The 18,899-nt window shown below is 39.2% G+C and overlaps 2 protein-coding genes across 4 annotated transcripts in view; one reads left to right on the top strand and one right to left on the bottom strand.

Moving 5' to 3' along the window:
- Nucleotides 1–18,899, top strand: part of LOC5567724 (UPF0565 protein C2orf69 homolog) — a 106,134-nt gene that overhangs the window by 8,812 nt on the left and 78,423 nt on the right. The gene's annotated exons all lie outside the window — the stretch shown is intronic.
- Nucleotides 3,873–7,384, bottom strand: LOC5567714 (protein aubergine). The gene is made up of 4 exons (XM_001657576.3): nucleotides 5,754–7,384; nucleotides 5,476–5,685; nucleotides 4,478–5,416; nucleotides 3,873–4,414 (listed from the first exon to the last, which is right to left on the bottom strand). Exons 1-4 carry the CDS (start codon nucleotides 7,166–7,168, stop codon nucleotides 4,150–4,152), a joined length of 2,829 nt encoding a protein of 942 aa, XP_001657626.2. The 5' UTR covers nucleotides 7,169–7,384; the 3' UTR covers nucleotides 3,873–4,149.

The raw sequence follows: 18,899 nt of genomic DNA on the forward strand, positions 1-18,899 counted from the left end.
CATGATAAATGTGTACACTACATTCAAAGTGCCTATTTAGAAACATAAATTAGTTTTTAATTATTTTTACACCAGCCGTATAAAATCTAAATGGTTGTAAAACGTTTTTAAAGCTGAAAAATAAAGTTGGTTTTCAACGACATGCTTTAAAGTTTCTCCAAATTTGTGTAAACAACGCCTGAACAAAGGTTGGGCGTGGGAATTATGGAAATATTATTAAAAATGGTGCTGAATAAAACTATCATAATGGTGTTTGTTAAATGAGTAAATGTTAGTTGGGCGCTCCCGAGTGTGCCATTTCATGTTTGCTGAAAATAGTGAAACCTGAGTACACAAGATTAAAGGAATTAAATTGCACCACTTTCAAACGGCTTCAATTTTTCATTCGTTGGGTGTTTTCTATTGTAATTTTGGGTGTAATTTGTTCAATGTGTATTTCTTAACACCCAGATGTTGACGTAACCATGAATGATGAGACGTCTGTAAAAACAGCAGCTTCCGGGGCTCCAGTTTTTTACTGTTCATCATAAATTCGATGTCCCTGAGGACGTTAGAAAGCAGAAGATGTTAACGTTTGCCAAAAAATATATGATTTGGCAAGCAATTTGCTCGTGTGGAAAGCGGAGCACCCCATTCGTGACAACTGGAACGGTCAATGGGCAGGTATACCTGAAGGAATGCTTTCAAAAGCGTCTACATCCTCTTCTGAGGACACACGACGGTTCTACGATTTTCTGGCCGTATTTGGCCTCGTGCCATTACTCTAAAGAAGTGTCGGAGTGGTACAAGGCTAAGGAGATCAATTTCGTGCCGAAGAATCTTAATCCCCGACCGCACAGGAACTGCGGTCAATTGAAAAGTACTGGGTCATCATGAAGTAGGCACTTTGGAAGCATCCCAAGGAAGAGAAAACGGAGGAAGATTTGAAGAAAAAATGGAACGCCACGCAAAAAAAAAGTTGGTCCAAGTGTTGTACAAGACCTTATGAGTAGTGTGAAGACAAGGCCTTGAAACGATAATTTTGAATTAAGTATTCATAAATTATATCACATAAATTACAGTTTTCAAAAACTTTGTTGATCTAGTAAGTCATTATATTTTCAATGCTTAAAATTGGCTCAATGACATATAATTGACTTGAAGCATAAATGTTCCCCAAATGGAATGAATTGTTAATCTGAAGTTGATTGCGTCATGCAAATTTAGAATATTGGCTGACTAGGAGATTTTCAGACATGAATAGGTTTCGCAGGATTAACTATGAATCAAGTGACCCAAAATTTACTTGACTTCTTCTTCTTTTTGACATTAACGTCTTCACTGGGACAGAGCCTGCAGCTGAGTGTTCAATGAGCACTTCCACAGTTATTAACTGAGAGCTTTCTTTGATGATACTATATGCTATATGCCCAGGGAAGTCAAGGAAATTTTCATTACGAAAAGATCCTGGGCCGACCAGGAATCGAACCCAGACACCTTCAGCATGGCTTTGCTTTGTAGCCGCGGACTCTAACCACTCGGCTAAGGAAGGCCCCTTGACTTACATTAGTTGATTCTTGCGATAAAAGCAGGACTGCTTGACCCTTTATTGATTGCAATAATAATACCGTTTTGTCTCAAATTCCGAACAGACTCATATTCCGAACACACGGTTTTTGTATGGCGATTTGGTTGAAATGTTTCGCTGAAAGATATCACCAAATAACAAGGAAATGGTAGTCGATTGCAGTTCAATTTTAACGTCTCCAATATATGTTATACCGTGGGAGTAGTGATGATTCTCTAGTTTGAGACCAGTAGAACAATCTCAGATAAATTTATTTGCGAAATTATTCATTTGAATACGATTTATTCGTGCTGTTCCGAATTTGAATCAAGGTGTTCGGAATATGAGACAGAATAAACACAGTGTTCGGCATTTGAATCAAAATGTTGTTCCATACTCTTACGTAACTACAATACTAAAACTTATTAAATTAACATTATTATTGGTACACCCAACAGCTAACAGTTAGACTTTACGAAGAAATAAAAATTTACACAAAAATTAGCCAATTTATGCCAATCAGATGCATTTGAAGTCACTGTTGGCCTTAAGTGTTCGGAATATGAGTCAAAACGGTATTAATAACTATCTAACACCGCATCGCACTGATTTTAATCGCCGTGCAAGTACAAAAAACTATCTAATTAATGTGTTGTGTGGAATCAGTTTTTTTTTCTGAAGAAAATGCGAAAGGATCGCATTGAAGTGCAGAGTGATGGCACACAATGCATGCTTGCCTGTGAGCAGAGTTTATCTTCTAATCATCAATTTATAACGATGAATAAGGAATCAATAATTAGACCACGCTTTTGCTGACTAGGGTAATAGGTGATTGGATAAAAAATAGCATAGCGTTAACCGTAGCTCACACTATGACGTATGCAAAGGACGTATGGAAAATATGAAATCGCTCACCGAGCACGGTTGTGGAGTAACTTTATTAAAAAAAATAGGTAAGTCTGAAATTTCGCACTGAAAACAATTAGACTTTGCTCTTTCATTTGCGACAAAAATAAAAAAAATCGGTCGGGGGTCTATTTATGGATATGTGTTTTTGTACCGACGCACATTGCGTTGAACGTATGGAAATACGGGACAAACTGCAAGATCAAACCATTTGAACACCTTGGCATGGAAGGTAAAGTTGATCTTGGTCAAACGAGCTGTAATAAGCATAAATGACATATGATATATGCATAATCGCAAAACTGTTTCAAGCGTCATTTTAATTATTTGCCATGAAAATCGAACTTGAATTGGTCATAATGATGTATGAAGTTATTGGGAAAAATTTCTCGCAAAACTTATCATCTCGTCCTAAGGTGAAGATGCATCGAAGTCAATTATCAAGAGCACAAATCTAGAGAATCTGACAACCTTTTGCGTTGAACATTTTATTGATTGGACGTCGCCATCGAGTGACCAGTGAGTTACCGGTTGTCTGTTTCTCTAGACTTGTGCTTTTGAAAATTCGAGATTTGGCTTCTATGTACCTTCACCCTAAAAACCATTGGTAACCGAGTTTGTATCTCGTTGTTATTAAGCAGATAAACGGACCAAAATAAAAACTATCGCCGCTGGGAGACAGAGGAGGATTTTCTCTTTATCTTAGCATTGTGAAATAAAGTGGAAATCCATTCGTTTGCTCAGTAATAACAAGCTACACACTTGGTCACCTATGGCTTTTAGGATGAGATCATAAATTATGCGAGATTTCTTTTCTTCTTCTCATAGATACAAAATGACATACACACTTAGATTAAATTACTGGGGTCGGTAAAATTTTACTGGGTTTTGGAACTACCGAAAAAGTCAGTAAAATGACAACTGTCGCCACGCGTAATTGAAAAGCAAATTTCACCATGTTTGATTTTTTATCGATATCTTTGTAATTATTGCGTTAGAGTCTCAAAATACATTTGTTTTTCGTGGATTCCGTCGATCATGGTGTCAAATTTGCAATAAAATTAAGAATAATGAATATTCAGAACAACATCGTAAAATGTGCTATTTTTCATCATATATGAAAGAGGTTTTTGATGGACATCTTGCAAACTAAGAAAAACTCAAATTGTTCTTGTAAATGTTGCAAATGCATTGAATTGGCAATTATATACTATTCTTATATTATACACATTCAATGATGTTCAAATTTACAGAATTCGAGGCATTTCCAGATCGTATTCGGTATTGGGTGCCGCCTTTCAAGATCGATCAATTTGGTACTAAATTACATCATCAAAATGCAATGTAAAAATTCATATTTAAATTTTCAATTTTATTTTTGTACGCTATAAAAATTATAATGTTTATCATAGATGGGTAACACGAGCACATAAAACTAATATTTTTCGAATTATGAACTTAGTGGCTTAAGTGTCCGGTACTGGGGGATCTCTCCCTAATTAGTACCTTTAATTCACTTTGGTATGAGTGCTTTTATTATTATTTTGATGCATTTTGATCATATTGGCGCTAACGTCGACTATGCGAACATGGGCAGTGTGGATAACAAATTTCTTTTACACATAATTTATAGAATTTTAGTTTTATATATTTGTTTTTACTTATTCGTGTGAAATACATGTGATAATATGCAAAATTTACAAATAATACAATTTTTTCTCCAACAAACTATTGGGAGCTTGATGCAAGTGCTGCCCGGCCAATGCTGCCAACTTGTGTGCGTATTGGCAAACCGCAGGTACGCCAACCGTTCCGGACCAGTTGTAGTACATGTGCGTCTGCTTGAAGGTATACAACTGTAGCTTGTCAGCATTCAAACCGGACTCGTCCTTGAGTATGTTGTAGCTTGTGGGCGAAACCGTACCTTGCCGGACGCTTTGTGAAACGAGGTAGAAGTCGTTCCTGGAAGAATGTAAGAAGTTGTTAGAATATTTACCTATAATGACTTGGATATTTAGAACTCACCTTTCGGGTAGGGTTATAACGTCATCCACGATCGTACCCGGCACGGGATTCCGCTTCTGATGGAACAGTCTAGTGTTGATTCGTTTGTTAACTACGAAAAATGTTAATCTTGCCGCTTCTCGCCTTTCCTTACATGCTAGAAGGAGTTTCTCCTTGATCGCATTCACTTCATGATCGTAGACGTATTTGAGTTGTCCTTCGCCGACTCCGTCGCGATACACAATGATGCGTTCGGGTAGCGCATTTCCGAAATCCGCGCGATACGAATGCACAGCTTTGATTATGTTTTGAGCCATAAAGTTCGAAAGTTCCTCTCCATTTGAATGGTGGTTAACTGTGGAGAAATACTTCGGATGTCGACATCCCGCCCCATACATCGACGCCACTAGTGCTCCGTATGATTTGGACTTATCTCGGGTATCATGGCAAACGTCAAATCCAATTACCATAATAGAGCTCAGAGGATTCTTCAGGATCCAAGGAATACCACCAAGCTTGCAGTTCACTTGGATTGCAACTTTCGTTGCGACGGACATCAACGTTCGTACATTACCACCTTTTGGTGTGATCGTTCGAGTTTTAATAACCTGTGTTGCAACAGCGCGATCAACGCAGCACTTTTTCTTGATGGCAGCGTATCGATCAGCCTTATCGTTCGTAACCACGCACATGATCATTTGTGGGTCCCGCTGAACGATCGAATTCAGACTGTCGATGTAGACCGCCGGTGAATCGTTGGGAATGACGATGAGTTGGGGATCCTCAATCTGGAAACGCATACCACGTGCCGCTTGTCGAAGGCATTGCATGAAATCGGTTATCAAACGTTCCGATCCCTTTGGAACGACTGCGAACCACTTCGTGAGTGCAACTGAGTGGTACATGGGGTTGTTGCGGAAAGCCATTTGCCATTCGGCCATTTCCCCAGCAGCAACCGCACTGTAAAAGAAAATTATTTCATTTATATGACCATTACAACATCAACTAATTCGTCTTACTAATTTGGTTGCTCCGGATGGAAGAAAATTGTTTCCGGTTGAAGAACTCGTGCCGGGACTTCGACCAAACGACGATCAAGTTCTGTTTTCCAGAATTGAAAGATTTCGGTGCTTTCTTTGGAATCCTGCAAACGCCGGTTGAATACTTCCAGGCGTTCGATTCGCTTATCCGGCGTCAGACGGGTGTGATCCGCTAAGGTGCGCATCAAGCTGTAAAAATGTTTTTTTTTTTTTCAAATTAGAATTTTGATAAGTGGTTCAATGCAATAGCTACTTACTTGAAGTTTCGTCGCATTTCGTCGGTAATACCGGTTGCACGTACTAATTCTGGTACCAGATAGATAAGTTCAGGCAAGCCGGCTCTTATATCTCTGGATTTTGACCGAGAAACCAACATGGGCTGCCTTGGATCTCTAATGATGATGTTGTAGCGTTCGCGGAAATACTGCACAAAAGAGATTTGTCCGTTCGACGTCTGAAAGGAACTCTCTGCTGTAGTGCTATACTCGACATCATTGATTGTGTAGGTCCGATTACTGCCATATGTGGCCATCACAACGGACCCTAGTATCATTCGTTTGAAATTATCCTTCCAATTGCCTCCATGGTTCATGCATTGCTTCATTAGCGTATAGCACGTATCTGTTCGCATAACTCGATGCGTCAATTCTGCACACATCAGAACATCATTCTCATGTTGTCTGATGCTTGTTACATAACCGGGATACAATTCAATGCCATACTGGCTCACTGTTACTTTTGCTGCTGGATCGAAAAAGTTTCGTCCAATCAGTTGCAAATTTAATCCACCCATTGCCTTGCGATTAATCAGATTGTATATCATCAGTGCCGTTTCGTTAGTTCCGTCAATTACACCAACACGTCTCAATTTGATAATGTATTCCTGATCTGAAGTGGAATCTTTCGTTGTGATTTCCACCTCATCACTGCGAAGTTTGTGGCGCGTGAAAAGCTGTGTTCCGTCGAAAATATATCCGCCGATCGTTGGTTTCAGTCCATACACCAGACTTCTCAACAACCTGCTGCTTTCAACAGGTGGATTGAAGTCCACTCGGTACTGGAAAATACATTCATCGTCTTTTCTGGCCACTCGGAAATAGTTGGTTTGAAGCATTATTTGTCTTCCACTCGTACCTTGCTTGGTTATAGTCGTATCTATCGGACGGGTACGAACAATTTCTGCAATGGCCCGATTACCACGCATACCCCCTCTGGCAACGCCAGATAAAGTTTGCGGTGTTTCCGTACTATGAACTGGCTTTTCTACAATTGGATTAGAACTGCATGGGTTTCCATCATGGTGCTTCTGACGTAGATCCTCGCCATAACGTTCATTCGAGTTCCGTTGATGATCTACAAATTGTCTGCCATTATTAACGCGATCACCTCCTGATTGATTATGATTTCTTCCTCCATTATGAAATTGTCTCCCGTTTCCGTTCCGCACACCTTCATTGGCATCCTTCCTGTTGTCATATCCTCCTCCAGATTCCTTCCAACCACGATTGCTTCCTCCGCCATTCCCATTGCTTTGCTTCCACTGACCATCATTTCGATAAGTACCATTACTAGAGCGATGACCCTTATTTCCATTGAGTGGTGGAAAGCTACCATCTCCTCCGACATTACCGCGAGGTCGATTGTTACCTCCACGTGGACGATACTCGGCCATTGTAATCTAAAAAAAAAAACGTTCAGATTCACGGAAAGAAAGTATCGACAAGAGACATGGATTCGTACTGGCGTTAGGAAAGAGCAACGCATAGAGATATACATATTTCCAAACATGTTTGTAGACATCAGGTACAGATCACGCCATCATCCTTACACACCAATATGTACAAGCATAAACGTATTCGATCGGTACCCACTCAAATATGAACCAGACGTGAAAGAAACACACAAAAAGGATATTTTATTACTATGTTAGGCTCTCTTTCGACCTGCCCTTCATATGCTCAGCATGTTTTCTGTTCGCAAAGAAAATGTGATGATTTTCTGTCAGAAATTCTGGTACCTACTCTGTTCGAAAAATCTGTCAACATCGACTCATATTTATGCATAACTTTCCACAGATGGTTGGGATCTGATTCGTCATTCATGGAAAATAACCAGAATTTCTCTTTGGCAGTCAAACGTGCTTGTATTGTAGCAATATTCTCCTGTTTCACTTAATTTATGGTGCTGTTAAAATACTCATCCACAAATCAAAACACTCTGAAGTAACGTCGTTCAACCCGTATCCGCCAAGCAAATGGAAAACAGTTCAAATTGACGCAATTTCGACAAATTTTGGCGGATTACTTTTGTTTCAGTTCGAATGGAATGGTCTGGATGTATAGTTTTTCGATCGTCATTAGAATTTTTGGAAATGTACATCTGTTCGGAGTTATTCCGGTTGGTCAAGCCGGGTAAAAGAAACCCTAACTTTCTTCGCAATCAACTTTTACGCAACTAATTGATATAAATCTGAATGCATTTCAAATTGTTTTTATAGTTTCGTCTACGGATGTCAATTTAGGCAATGGCATCAGCTTTTTTCTTTGGGCATTTTTCTTCTTATTTATGGGACCTCCGTTGAACCGACCCCAAATAGGCCAATTTGGTTTTTCTTCTAAACTGGCAAATTTTGGGTATTAACAATTATCATTTTTAAGAAGTAGCCCAGACCTGATCGAACAAGATTATTTAACCCATCCGTCGGTCGCCCTAGTGTACTGAGTACACGCACTTTGCGAAAAGCCGAAAAACACGTTGAAAATATCTTCAAATTGATCCGGGTGTTGGTCCTATTTCAAGATCTACTCTTCTTTGTGCTTGTAGAGAAGAAATTTTTCCAAAAAATCAACGAAAAGTATTCGAAAACATCGTGTTTTTAACTTAAGTTTTTACGCGTGTACTCAGTACACCAGTGCGACCGCTCGTGTAACTTTTTGTTTTGCCGGGCCCGTCACACGAACGGTCGCATCGTGTACTGAGTACACGCGGAGCATTTTGATTATTAATCTAAAACTAGGCAAGATAGAATATTGATGCAGGGCTGGTAGTGAGTCACTTTTTAGTGACTTGGTCACTTTTTTCGACCTGGTCACTATTTGCAACAAAAAGTCACTAAAGTCACTTTTTTTTTTCAGAAAAACGGTCACTAAAGTCTCTGTTTTAGTGATCTGACGATAAAGAAACTAAGAGCTGGATCTACTTTTGAAAGTCAAAAAACAAGAAACAAATATTCAATAAAAAAAGTCTACATACAAGCGCAGTGTGATTTGGAAATTAAAGTGTCAAGAAAGATTCCAACGGAAAATGTGAAATATTCCTTGGTAAATTTTGAAGAAGAGTTTGACAAAACTTAGGAAACGATTTTAGGGCAAAATCTGGCCAGATATTCGAATAAATTTTGTCAAAAGCCAGGTCTCATATCTGACACACTTGTGCAATGAGATGCTTGTAAACTTTCTGCGGCAATCTTCGACGTACAGGAATAAACTGTGATGAAGTTTATGTTTCTATGAACATGAAACATGAGGTAACAAGTTGTCACTGAGTGCTATAATTATTATTAACTATCGCGATTGTTTATTATTGAAACGTTCGATTGAAAAGTAGGGGAACCTGGTCCAATTCGGACCTTGTTCTAATTCGGACCATCAAGCATTTCTCAATATTGGCCCAACTGTAAAGAACGTTTGCACCCCCTGTCCATAGGTGATGGGATTGACGGTGATTCATCAAGTGATTACATATTGTTGATATTGTGAAAAATTACTCTAATACTAATATACTGATCGCGAAAATTTATCGCAATTATATTGCTGTTTGCGTTTGACGTGCAAATGCGGTAACACAAACTAATCAAAGGATACTTAGCAACCATGATTCATATCACGGCCAACCTAGCAAAGAAAAACGATCTTTGACTTCGCCTTCCTTGTTGAAAATCTTACCGCATTTGGTGTTCCCGCATTTGATATTTGCATTTCAAATGCACACAGCAATAACTTATAAAATGTAAGCTAGTCTAATAGTTTTAAGTTAAATAATGACATGTGTTTCAATGCTTAAATATATTTTACACTTAATTTATCACACCTTCAGCATGAGTTTCGTTACTGTCGCATGATCTAACACCAGATAACTACGCGTAATGCTGGAGGGACCGGCAGGGCCTACTACCAGTCTCTACTAACACTCAAATCACTAACAAGACTGGGAAACCAACGATCACCTTCATCAGTAGCACTATTTCTAATAGTAGTATTAGTTCAATATACATAAATCTTGTTCAGTAGACCACGAGGCGCAAGAATGGGTGCGGGTGGTCTTTGCGTCTCACAGGTCATTGAAAATAGACATTTATGTTAGGTTTACTAACAATGTAGTAATTATTACCTTAGTAATACCGTAATTCAGCGCATCGCCTAAATCCGCGAATTTGGTCCAAAATTTGTCTAAATTTATGAAAAATTTTGAAGTATGCCCATACCGCTATTTATATATGCTGGTAATGCATCATTATTTCAATTAAAATTATCATTAACAATAATTTACGATTTTTGAGAAATATTCCAAAATGTTCTGAATTACGGCATTTTACGGTATTGCGTTATTTAATAAGGTAGGTTGTAGCGGTATTAGATATAGTTTAGTAGTGTTACTGATATATGTATAATAATTAGAAAACTGATGGCACTGTTGTTACTGAAATGTTTCATTTTTAAATATCTTCTATAATATAATATAATATTGTTGAACAAAATGCTGTAATTTATAACTTATTTAATTCTCTAAGCATTTTTGCACTACTTGGCATTTAACACACCAACACTGGCGACATTAATGTTCTTTGAGTAGTATTTCTGTTATGTAGTAGTAACCTCTATCGTTTTTATTCTAACGATCATAACATAATTACCGTGAGCGTAGTAGTAGAAATAACATAGAAGTAGCTTTTGTAGTTGTAGTTAAGGTATCATGGTATTAGTTCCCTGTCCTTTGGTTCAGAAAGGGGTATGGGCGCGTTCTGCCAACTCGGTCGAGGCAGATTTCTTATGTGAACAAGTTACAACATGGACATTCTAAAGCTCCAGAATGAAGTGTTGTGCATTTGAAGATGGGATGGATTCGCGTTCATGCTTTACTTCTGCTTATCTATAAAGTTATATACAATAACCGACCCTTAGCTTAACTATTTAAATTAACAGTTTCAAATACAATAATCGTTTTGAGCTTACTAACATGTCGTCGCGTTAATTTTATCATAATGATCTTTTATTTACATCCGTCGAACCATTCTGAATGGCCGTTGTGAGAATATCACCAAGAACTTCTCACATGCAATAAAGCTGGATTGTCATACATTGAAACATCAAGATTCTCGCTCTTTCGGATTCATTTTTTGTTGTTTATCATTAGTTTCAGGGATTGTTGTCGTGGGAATCCAAAGAGCGAATTTTGTATGACTTCAATGTACGCCAATACTGCCATAAAGCATGTAACAATCACTAACATTCCTTCTCTCTTTATCCTTGTTTTCATATCTTACCCGCTTCGAGGAATAATTCGTCGAAGAGGAAAGGCATCTTTTATCATGGCAGCGTAATGGCCGAGAAAACGTCGGTTTGCGGTCGCATCTCTCCATCCTCGGTTCTGCCCCACGCTCGCTAAATCGATACGCACTTGATCCGCCCACCTAGCTTGCTGCACTCCACGCCTTTGATAAGTATAAAGTTTCTGTAATCATTGAATACTAATTGAAAGGTAAATCAAATGAACTTGTTATTTAACTAATAACAAATTTGTTCCACAGAGCGATTTACAAAACACCACACAAAATCCCTCCTTTCACATATCCTTAGGCAAAACACTTCACTACCGTTATATGTATGACTGATTCATGTTCTTTCGACCTTGCATCATTCATACGTGTAGGGGAAGTCTAGAGTAAAAGCAAAACTTAAAGAACCTTCTGGTCAAAGATGTTGCGTTGCCTACTTCCAAAACTCCAATTCCCCCGGTGTATTATGGACGGTATGAGTTTTCAAACTTATGCTGGAGAGTTGGCCCCTGACCCCCTTGTACATCAATAAAATAAAATAAAAAAAAACTGTAAAGAACGTTTGTACCCTTTTTCTACCCACCGTCTGGCTTGGATCTAACACAATGAATTTGACGCGTTTCAGTTAATTCGTTTGATTTTTATATTGATTTGTTGTTTTGAAGTGCTCTAGTGTGCCGTCGGTTAGCATTATTTCCAAGCTTCTTTCAGCGACAATAAATATCCAATGTTTCTGTGTTATTATATAATCGAATCCCCTAAGCCTAAACTTTCATCTGATCATATCGGTTTGATATGTCTATGCACTATTTCTGCTCAACTAGTATGAAAATCACGAAATGTGTGTTGGTCCAATCCGGTCCTTTTGATATGGTCCAATAGACACCTCTTGATTTTCAACGAGCACTCAGTCTATTCCAAGAGCTCCACCCCGCGAAAGTCTTCTCGGCTTGGTAGAAAATTACAGAAGTTGTGATATTTATCAATGATGTCTGTGTTTCTGGTGTGGTTAAGAAAAAGTCTTCCAAAAAATCTAAGAAATACGGTAGACCACCAAAAAATAAAGGAATCAATAAACCAGATACTTGAAAAGCACCTCCAATCTGTTTTGGATACGGCTTCCCAAAATAGTTTGACAATACGATATGAAAAAAAAAAAAAAGTTTACGAGTGCTGAGAACAATACAGTCACCTTTCCCTTACGCGATATAATATGTTTTGAGCTTGAAAATTTGAGGTTGGGCTTCGTTAATATAGCGTACTTTGACCCTAAAACGTAAGTGGATACTTCTCCAACTTGATGATCCGAGACTCGATGCTGTCTTTTTCAGTTTTCCATACAAGTTCATCTTTTAAACCCGAGATTTTCATGCAAAGTTTTAATGAGTTAAAATTTTATTTTATTCTTTAACTTTGCATATAGTAATATTGTTGGCTTTTTGAATATATTTTGTCAAAATAACTAAAAGCGTCAAATAAAAAAGATGTTCTTTATCTGGATATATCCCATACACGATGATCCATTTAAAATTGAGTTAGGGAGGGTTGACTGTATTTAATCTTTATCAGTTTCGGATTTCACCCTGGATATTTTTTTATATAATTCACATTTTACTTGAGTTAGTTCTGACTCGAATTAAATTGAATTATTTTACGCATGGCGGGATCAACAGCTCTCCTGCCAGTTGGCCTTCAGTGACGGTTGCTACGACATCTGCGCCCTTACCGAAACCTGGCTTAACGGAAATATTTCTACTAGCCAACTGTTTGACGACTCTTATTGCGTCTATCGACAAGATAGGTCATCCTCGAATAGTGATAAATGCTCAGGAGGTGGAGTTTTGCTAGCCGTTCGTTCTAACTACAAATCCCATGTGATAGATCCTCCTGGAAGTTCGATGGTTGAGCAAGTTTGGATCGCTATCAGCACTGTTGATGCAATGCTATATTTATGCGTGGTCTATATTCCACCAGATCGTGTAAATGACGAAATTTTAATCGAAAAACATCTCGACTCCCTGAATTGGGTGGTTTCACAAATGGGACCAAGAGACAAACTCGTTATTCTGGGTGACTACAACTTAAGTGCGATCTTTTGGCAACGGAATTTTCACGGTTATCTTTTTCCCGTCACAACCCGATCCTCGATTAGCCTGGCTTCGTGGAAACTTCTTGAAGCGTATAGTACCGCTAGACTCCGCCAGATGAATAATGTGGAAAACAAAAATAATCGCATACTGGATCTGTGCTTTTTCATTAAGGAAATACAAAACGACTGTATGGTAATGCAGGCTCCGTCCCCACTCGTAAAAATGTGTAGGCACCATCCACCTGTGCTGACGAAAATTGCGATAAGACCACAACTACGCTTCCGTGATACAACTGCCGTTGTACGCATTATTGTCCCATGTTACTTTTTATGCATTTTGACTTTTTGTCATCAAACAGTTTATTTTTCATTATAGTTTTGGAAAACACATACCAAAAATTAACTTTATTCGGAGACTCAATGAAAAGCAAGCCAAGTCAATTTGTTCCATTGTTGAATTTCCACGCATAACTGTCCCACTACTGTATTTCTACGCATAACTGTCACACTATACAGTTCGCTGCGCTGAACTCGAGAAAAATATTCACTAGGCAGTTTTGAATTAGCTGGTGTTTGGGAAAAACGTTTTGAACATCTTCTTATGTTGGCTTTACATCCCATGTGGAACACAACCCGTTTTATGTGTTTGAATTATCGGGATGCATTCATCATTCATGCGAGCCTGACGTCAAATTTGATTGAAATTTTCAATATCAACATATTATTTCCCATCCGTTTTTCAATGAATTTCAGTTGAATGTTCAGGGTCGATCACAAAATTCTTCTAGTTTTTGGAACCGTGGTTATCGATTAGAAATTTATCGTAATTTTGGATTCATCACGGGAAGTACTTAAATAATCCCACTTGAAGAATCAGTAACCACTTTAATTTCGAGTGGCTGGCTTGCGACAAACCAACTTCATGATTTAGCAAACGAAGTCTGAATAAAAATAGTTCGACCGATATTGGATGACTTGGCCACATGCTGGGTTGTTCCGTATACCGGTACACTGGTGGAGGTGGCCATTATATTGGCGAATCTGAAACCTGGCTTGCGACATATCAATGTCAAAGGTGGTTCAAATCAAGTCTTAAGGTGGTTCAAATGTATTTGAATGACTTGACCACATGTCGGATTGTTCCGAATTCCCGGTTCCCTGGGGGAAATGGCCACTAAACTGTCGGTTCTGAAACCTAGCTGGCAACATTAAACTTCATAAATTCCCAAATCAAGGCTAAAGAAGTGTAACTCAAAGGTTCTTGGATGACGTGATAACATGCCAGGTTGTTTTGGATACTGTTGCAAAGCTGTTTAGTTGATCAAGGACTAAACATGTGATGTGCCGTTTGATTAGAAATTCTTCCACAACACGGTTTATGCATTTTTTCGAAAGGATATATTTCAGGCTCCTGATTAGGAAAATAAAATTAGATTAGAAAGATAATGTCTTTGATGAAGTTGTTCTGTGTATCACAGGCCGAAGTGTGAGGGGTAAAATATACTTAAAATTCTTCCACATTCAATTTAAAATGCAGTGGACTGCTTGATTTCAAATACTTACATCAGGCTACACCTGATTCAATTTTTTCTAATACAGAATCTCGAGTTCCCGATTATTTCAAAACTTGATGTCTTCGTCAAAGTTATTCAGAAAGCAATGTTATGGTTAATTATATTTGGAATTATGTAATTCGGTGCCAGTGAGCATTTTATTTTCTGAACATCTTATGATGCTGACATTTGGTGCACGTATTGTCAAATGTCAAAATATTTCACTACCAGTGAGTTATTAGGCAAGCACAACATAAAATGAAAGATATAAGGTTCATTCTCGAAATTCAAGATTAAAATAGAACTTTTTTATATTTAGCCCATTAAACGAACTTCTGATGAATACATTGATTATGTTTGCGTGAAAAGACTCCGTAAAACGCACAGAAGTTCTCACATAAAACGCACTATATCTACGCGGTTTCCAGGTAGAATCATCTTGGAAGTTCTCATGATACGGTGAACCGGGTAAATGGAGATCCGTACACACTTGCATTATGTCTACGACCCCAGCGAAACATTTCGCCAACAACCCAAGAGCTGAGAATTCGGTAATTTTCAAAATCGAATCTCGGAACATATTCTACCAAGATATCGGCAAACCGAGCTTGTCAAACAAAATCTTCGCTCAAAGTCAAACATTGAACGGTTCTGCAAAGTCAGGATTAAGTAAGTACATTGATTGTGTCGTGAAACAATGTGGGAACTCACGAGAATTTCACCAAGAAGACAAGGTTTGTAGCCGCACTAACTTCGTAGTTCGTGGCCGGCCGGAAATATCCCTAGTTTGTCATTCGCCACCATGGAATGACGCGATTATTCTTCGCAAAGCGAGAAGCTTAAGCGCCACCTCGTTAGAGGACCTCCCGCTCGTGTTAATTTTATGCCCGGTCTGAGACCCACCTAAGTTGGTCCATTATCCAACCTTTTAAAAGGTTTGAAGAACAATCCTGCCCACTCCACTTTCCCAGCGTCCGACTTACTAGACTTCGATAATCCAGCAGCAAACAATACTCACTTTACCCTAACGACACGTGCCAAGAGAAGCTTTCCACTATAAAAGTTCATCATCACTGGAAGATTCTACCACCGCACCACAGATGGCGGCACCGATACGAAAGCACATCATTCAACAAAAATCTCAATGAAAGACGGAAAGCGCCAAAAGGAGACCGCTCGTGTGAACCACAGACTGAAACATATTACGTAATCGGTAGGCTGGGCTCTATTCGTTAGGGAACAACACAGTGAATAATTTTACATTTCTGGATTTATTTCTTATTCCTCCTAGTCAATTCTAAGATGCCTATCCTACCTAAGCGTGCGTGCTCTCTAACTTAACTTGGTCAACCTCACGAATCAAATTTCCCCAGAAATGACGTCACATGTGCACATGATTTCGTTTACTCTCGGTTACCGCATTCTATTGCTGCTGTGGCTTGGCTGCTTCGCAGACGACGAGACTGGCGATGATGGTCGCTATTGTTGGACGGCTTGGGCTGAGTCTATTGTTCGTTGTTGGCTTGGCTGGTTGACTGTGGAGACCGCATGGGCGAACGATTACGTAATTCACGCGGGGTGCGGGATCAATTCACCTACCAGACTGGACGAACTTCCTTAGCGTCGGTTTTCTGGACACGTGATCGGACGGATGTTCTTCGACGGAGTCACAGAGCGATGGGCGCGATGTTGGCGGCGCGGCCCCTTCAGCCACAAGTCACACGTGGGCCGGTGGTTTGCCGGATGGTCGGTCACTGCTGCGTTTTCCTGAATCCGAGAAATAAAGCCGTCGAACGGCTGTTCGACAATGGGCGTTAAAGAGAGCACACACTTCACGCAACGCACGACTTTAATACCTTTCTGACTGCACTTTGGTATCACTACAGTATAACTTTTCAGCACTCGGAGGAACTAGCTAACAATCCTGTAATATTTAAACCTGTTAGTTCACACTGAGCTATCTACAATCGGAATCAAATTACAATTTCGCGGTACACGGGCAAACACTTCCTTATTGGTTCGACTATCCAGGCAAAGTGATGAGGAATCTTGAAACCCTCAGATAGGAAACCTTGGAATTGCCATCGTCTTTTAACGGATCGTTCGGGTTAGCTTTTTCATTCCCTTTCCGGTTTTCGCCCTCTCGCTCCCACCAGTAATTGCTAAGTATGGCTTTCATGTTCTTCTCCCCAATTTCAAGGTCTTCTTTGAACTTGACCTTCGGTTTTGGGCCCGATCGCGAGCAATCAATTAAATCTCGCGAGAGGGTCAACGGATAGCGATACCACTTCCCAGCGAATGGCGATTTCAATATTGCAAGCGATTGCCTATGCGCAGGCGCTGTGGAACTTAAATTGCGTGAGATTTACCAGCTGTTACCTTCTAAATCTGTTATATGATTTTGCATGCGATGTTTTGTAACGATTAACGACGAACAAGTATGTACAAGTTATTTATATATGATTTCATTTACATAGCTGTAACGGGATACCGTTACAGGTTCCGACGAATTTAAACTTTTTCAAAACTTTTTTATAATTTCACTAGATAAGATCACCGATCGCCATGAGACACGTTGACTAAGGTGAAGAAAAAGACAGTTAGATTTGTGTAACGCCCTGAGCATACGAATTCTTGCATAATAGTCACGATTTCATGACTTTTAGTCATGATATCATGAAACATAAAATTTTATGAAATCATGACTTTTAGTTCATGAATCCGGCAACGGATTTTTTTCCGTGTTTCCCCGGGGAACAATCCGATGGCCACTGGAAGTTGAGGATGTTTTCAACGTTTCATTTGTCCACTGACCAATTGGTACCGTTGAACTGAAGAAATTTGCCCAAGGCGTCAATATTCTATCTTGCCTAGTTTTAAATTGACAATCAAAATTGCTCCGCGTGTTTTCAGTACACGATGCGACCGCTGGTGTAACTTTTTTTTGAGCGACTGACGGAAGGTTAAAGGGTATTGGCTACCTAGGAATTGAAGAATAGTTGACAATACCCCCTAAGCTTGAAATATTTCAGTTTTGTTAAAAAAAACTGGTTCACAACTAAGTCACAGGACCTATCACATGGTGTATACTACTTGGGAAAACCTGAAAATATCAGGGAATTTTATTCAACCTGGAGGAAACCTGGGCCTTCCTTAGCCGAGTGGTTAGAGTCCGCGGCTAAAAAGCAAAGCCAGGTGTCTGGGTTCGAATCCCGGTCGGTCCACGATCTTTTCGTAATGGAAATTTCCTTGACTTCCCTGGGCATAGAATATAATCGTACCTGCCACACGATATACGAATGCGAAAATGGCAAATTTGGCAAAGAAAGCTCTCAGTTAATAACTGTGGAAGTGCTCATAAGAACACTAAGCTGAGAAGCAGGCTCTGTCCCAGTGAGGACGTTAATGCCAAGAGGAAGAAGAGAAGAAACCTGGAATTCTCAGGAAATTTCGGCCACAATCATATCTAATCAACTGGTTAGTTGTTCAGCGCACTTACTAAGTGGCCAAAGGGCCTATTCCGGTGGCCATTAAACGGTTCCCACGGCATCCGGAGTAGTGGTCAATTTATGTTTTCGGTGGAATCAAGCCGTGCGGCACATCAAATTTTGCTGAATTTTATAACAAATTGATGCAAGACGTTGCTATCTGAATATGGCTACATTGTCCATATGGATTCCCATGGCAGATTCTTGGGTTCTCTGGGAGGTCATGCATTTGATAGAATCATATCATGCGACCTATCAATATTTTCAGAAACTCATACAGAATTCATTAGAGATGCCTTCATTTATCTAAGGCAACGTTGGCCACCCATTGGTTCCGTGACAGGTTCTGGAATTTCCGGAGAAGTGGTCAATTAATTCATTTAATGTAACCATATCATGCGACACATCAAACTTTTCAGAATTTCATACAGAATTCATGAGATATTCACTTAGCTATCTAAGTCAATATTGGTCGACCCAGTGCTTCCGTGACAGATTCTGGGATTGCTGGAGAAGTGGCCAATTAAAAAAAATGATAAAACTGAGCCGTGTAGCACATCAAAATCTTCAAAAAGTCAGACAATTCATCAAGAATATTTTCAGATATCTAATTAATCTATCCATTCATTTGATGCAACCAAATCATTTTACAAATCGAACTTTTCAGAACTTCATATCTAATTCATTAGATATGTCTTCAATTAGCTAAGGCAATATTG

Source organism: Aedes aegypti, chromosome 1, assembly GCF_002204515.2.
Source record: "Aedes aegypti strain LVP_AGWG chromosome 1, AaegL5.0 Primary Assembly, whole genome shotgun sequence".
NCBI lineage: Eukaryota > Metazoa > Arthropoda > Insecta > Diptera > Culicidae > Aedes > Aedes aegypti.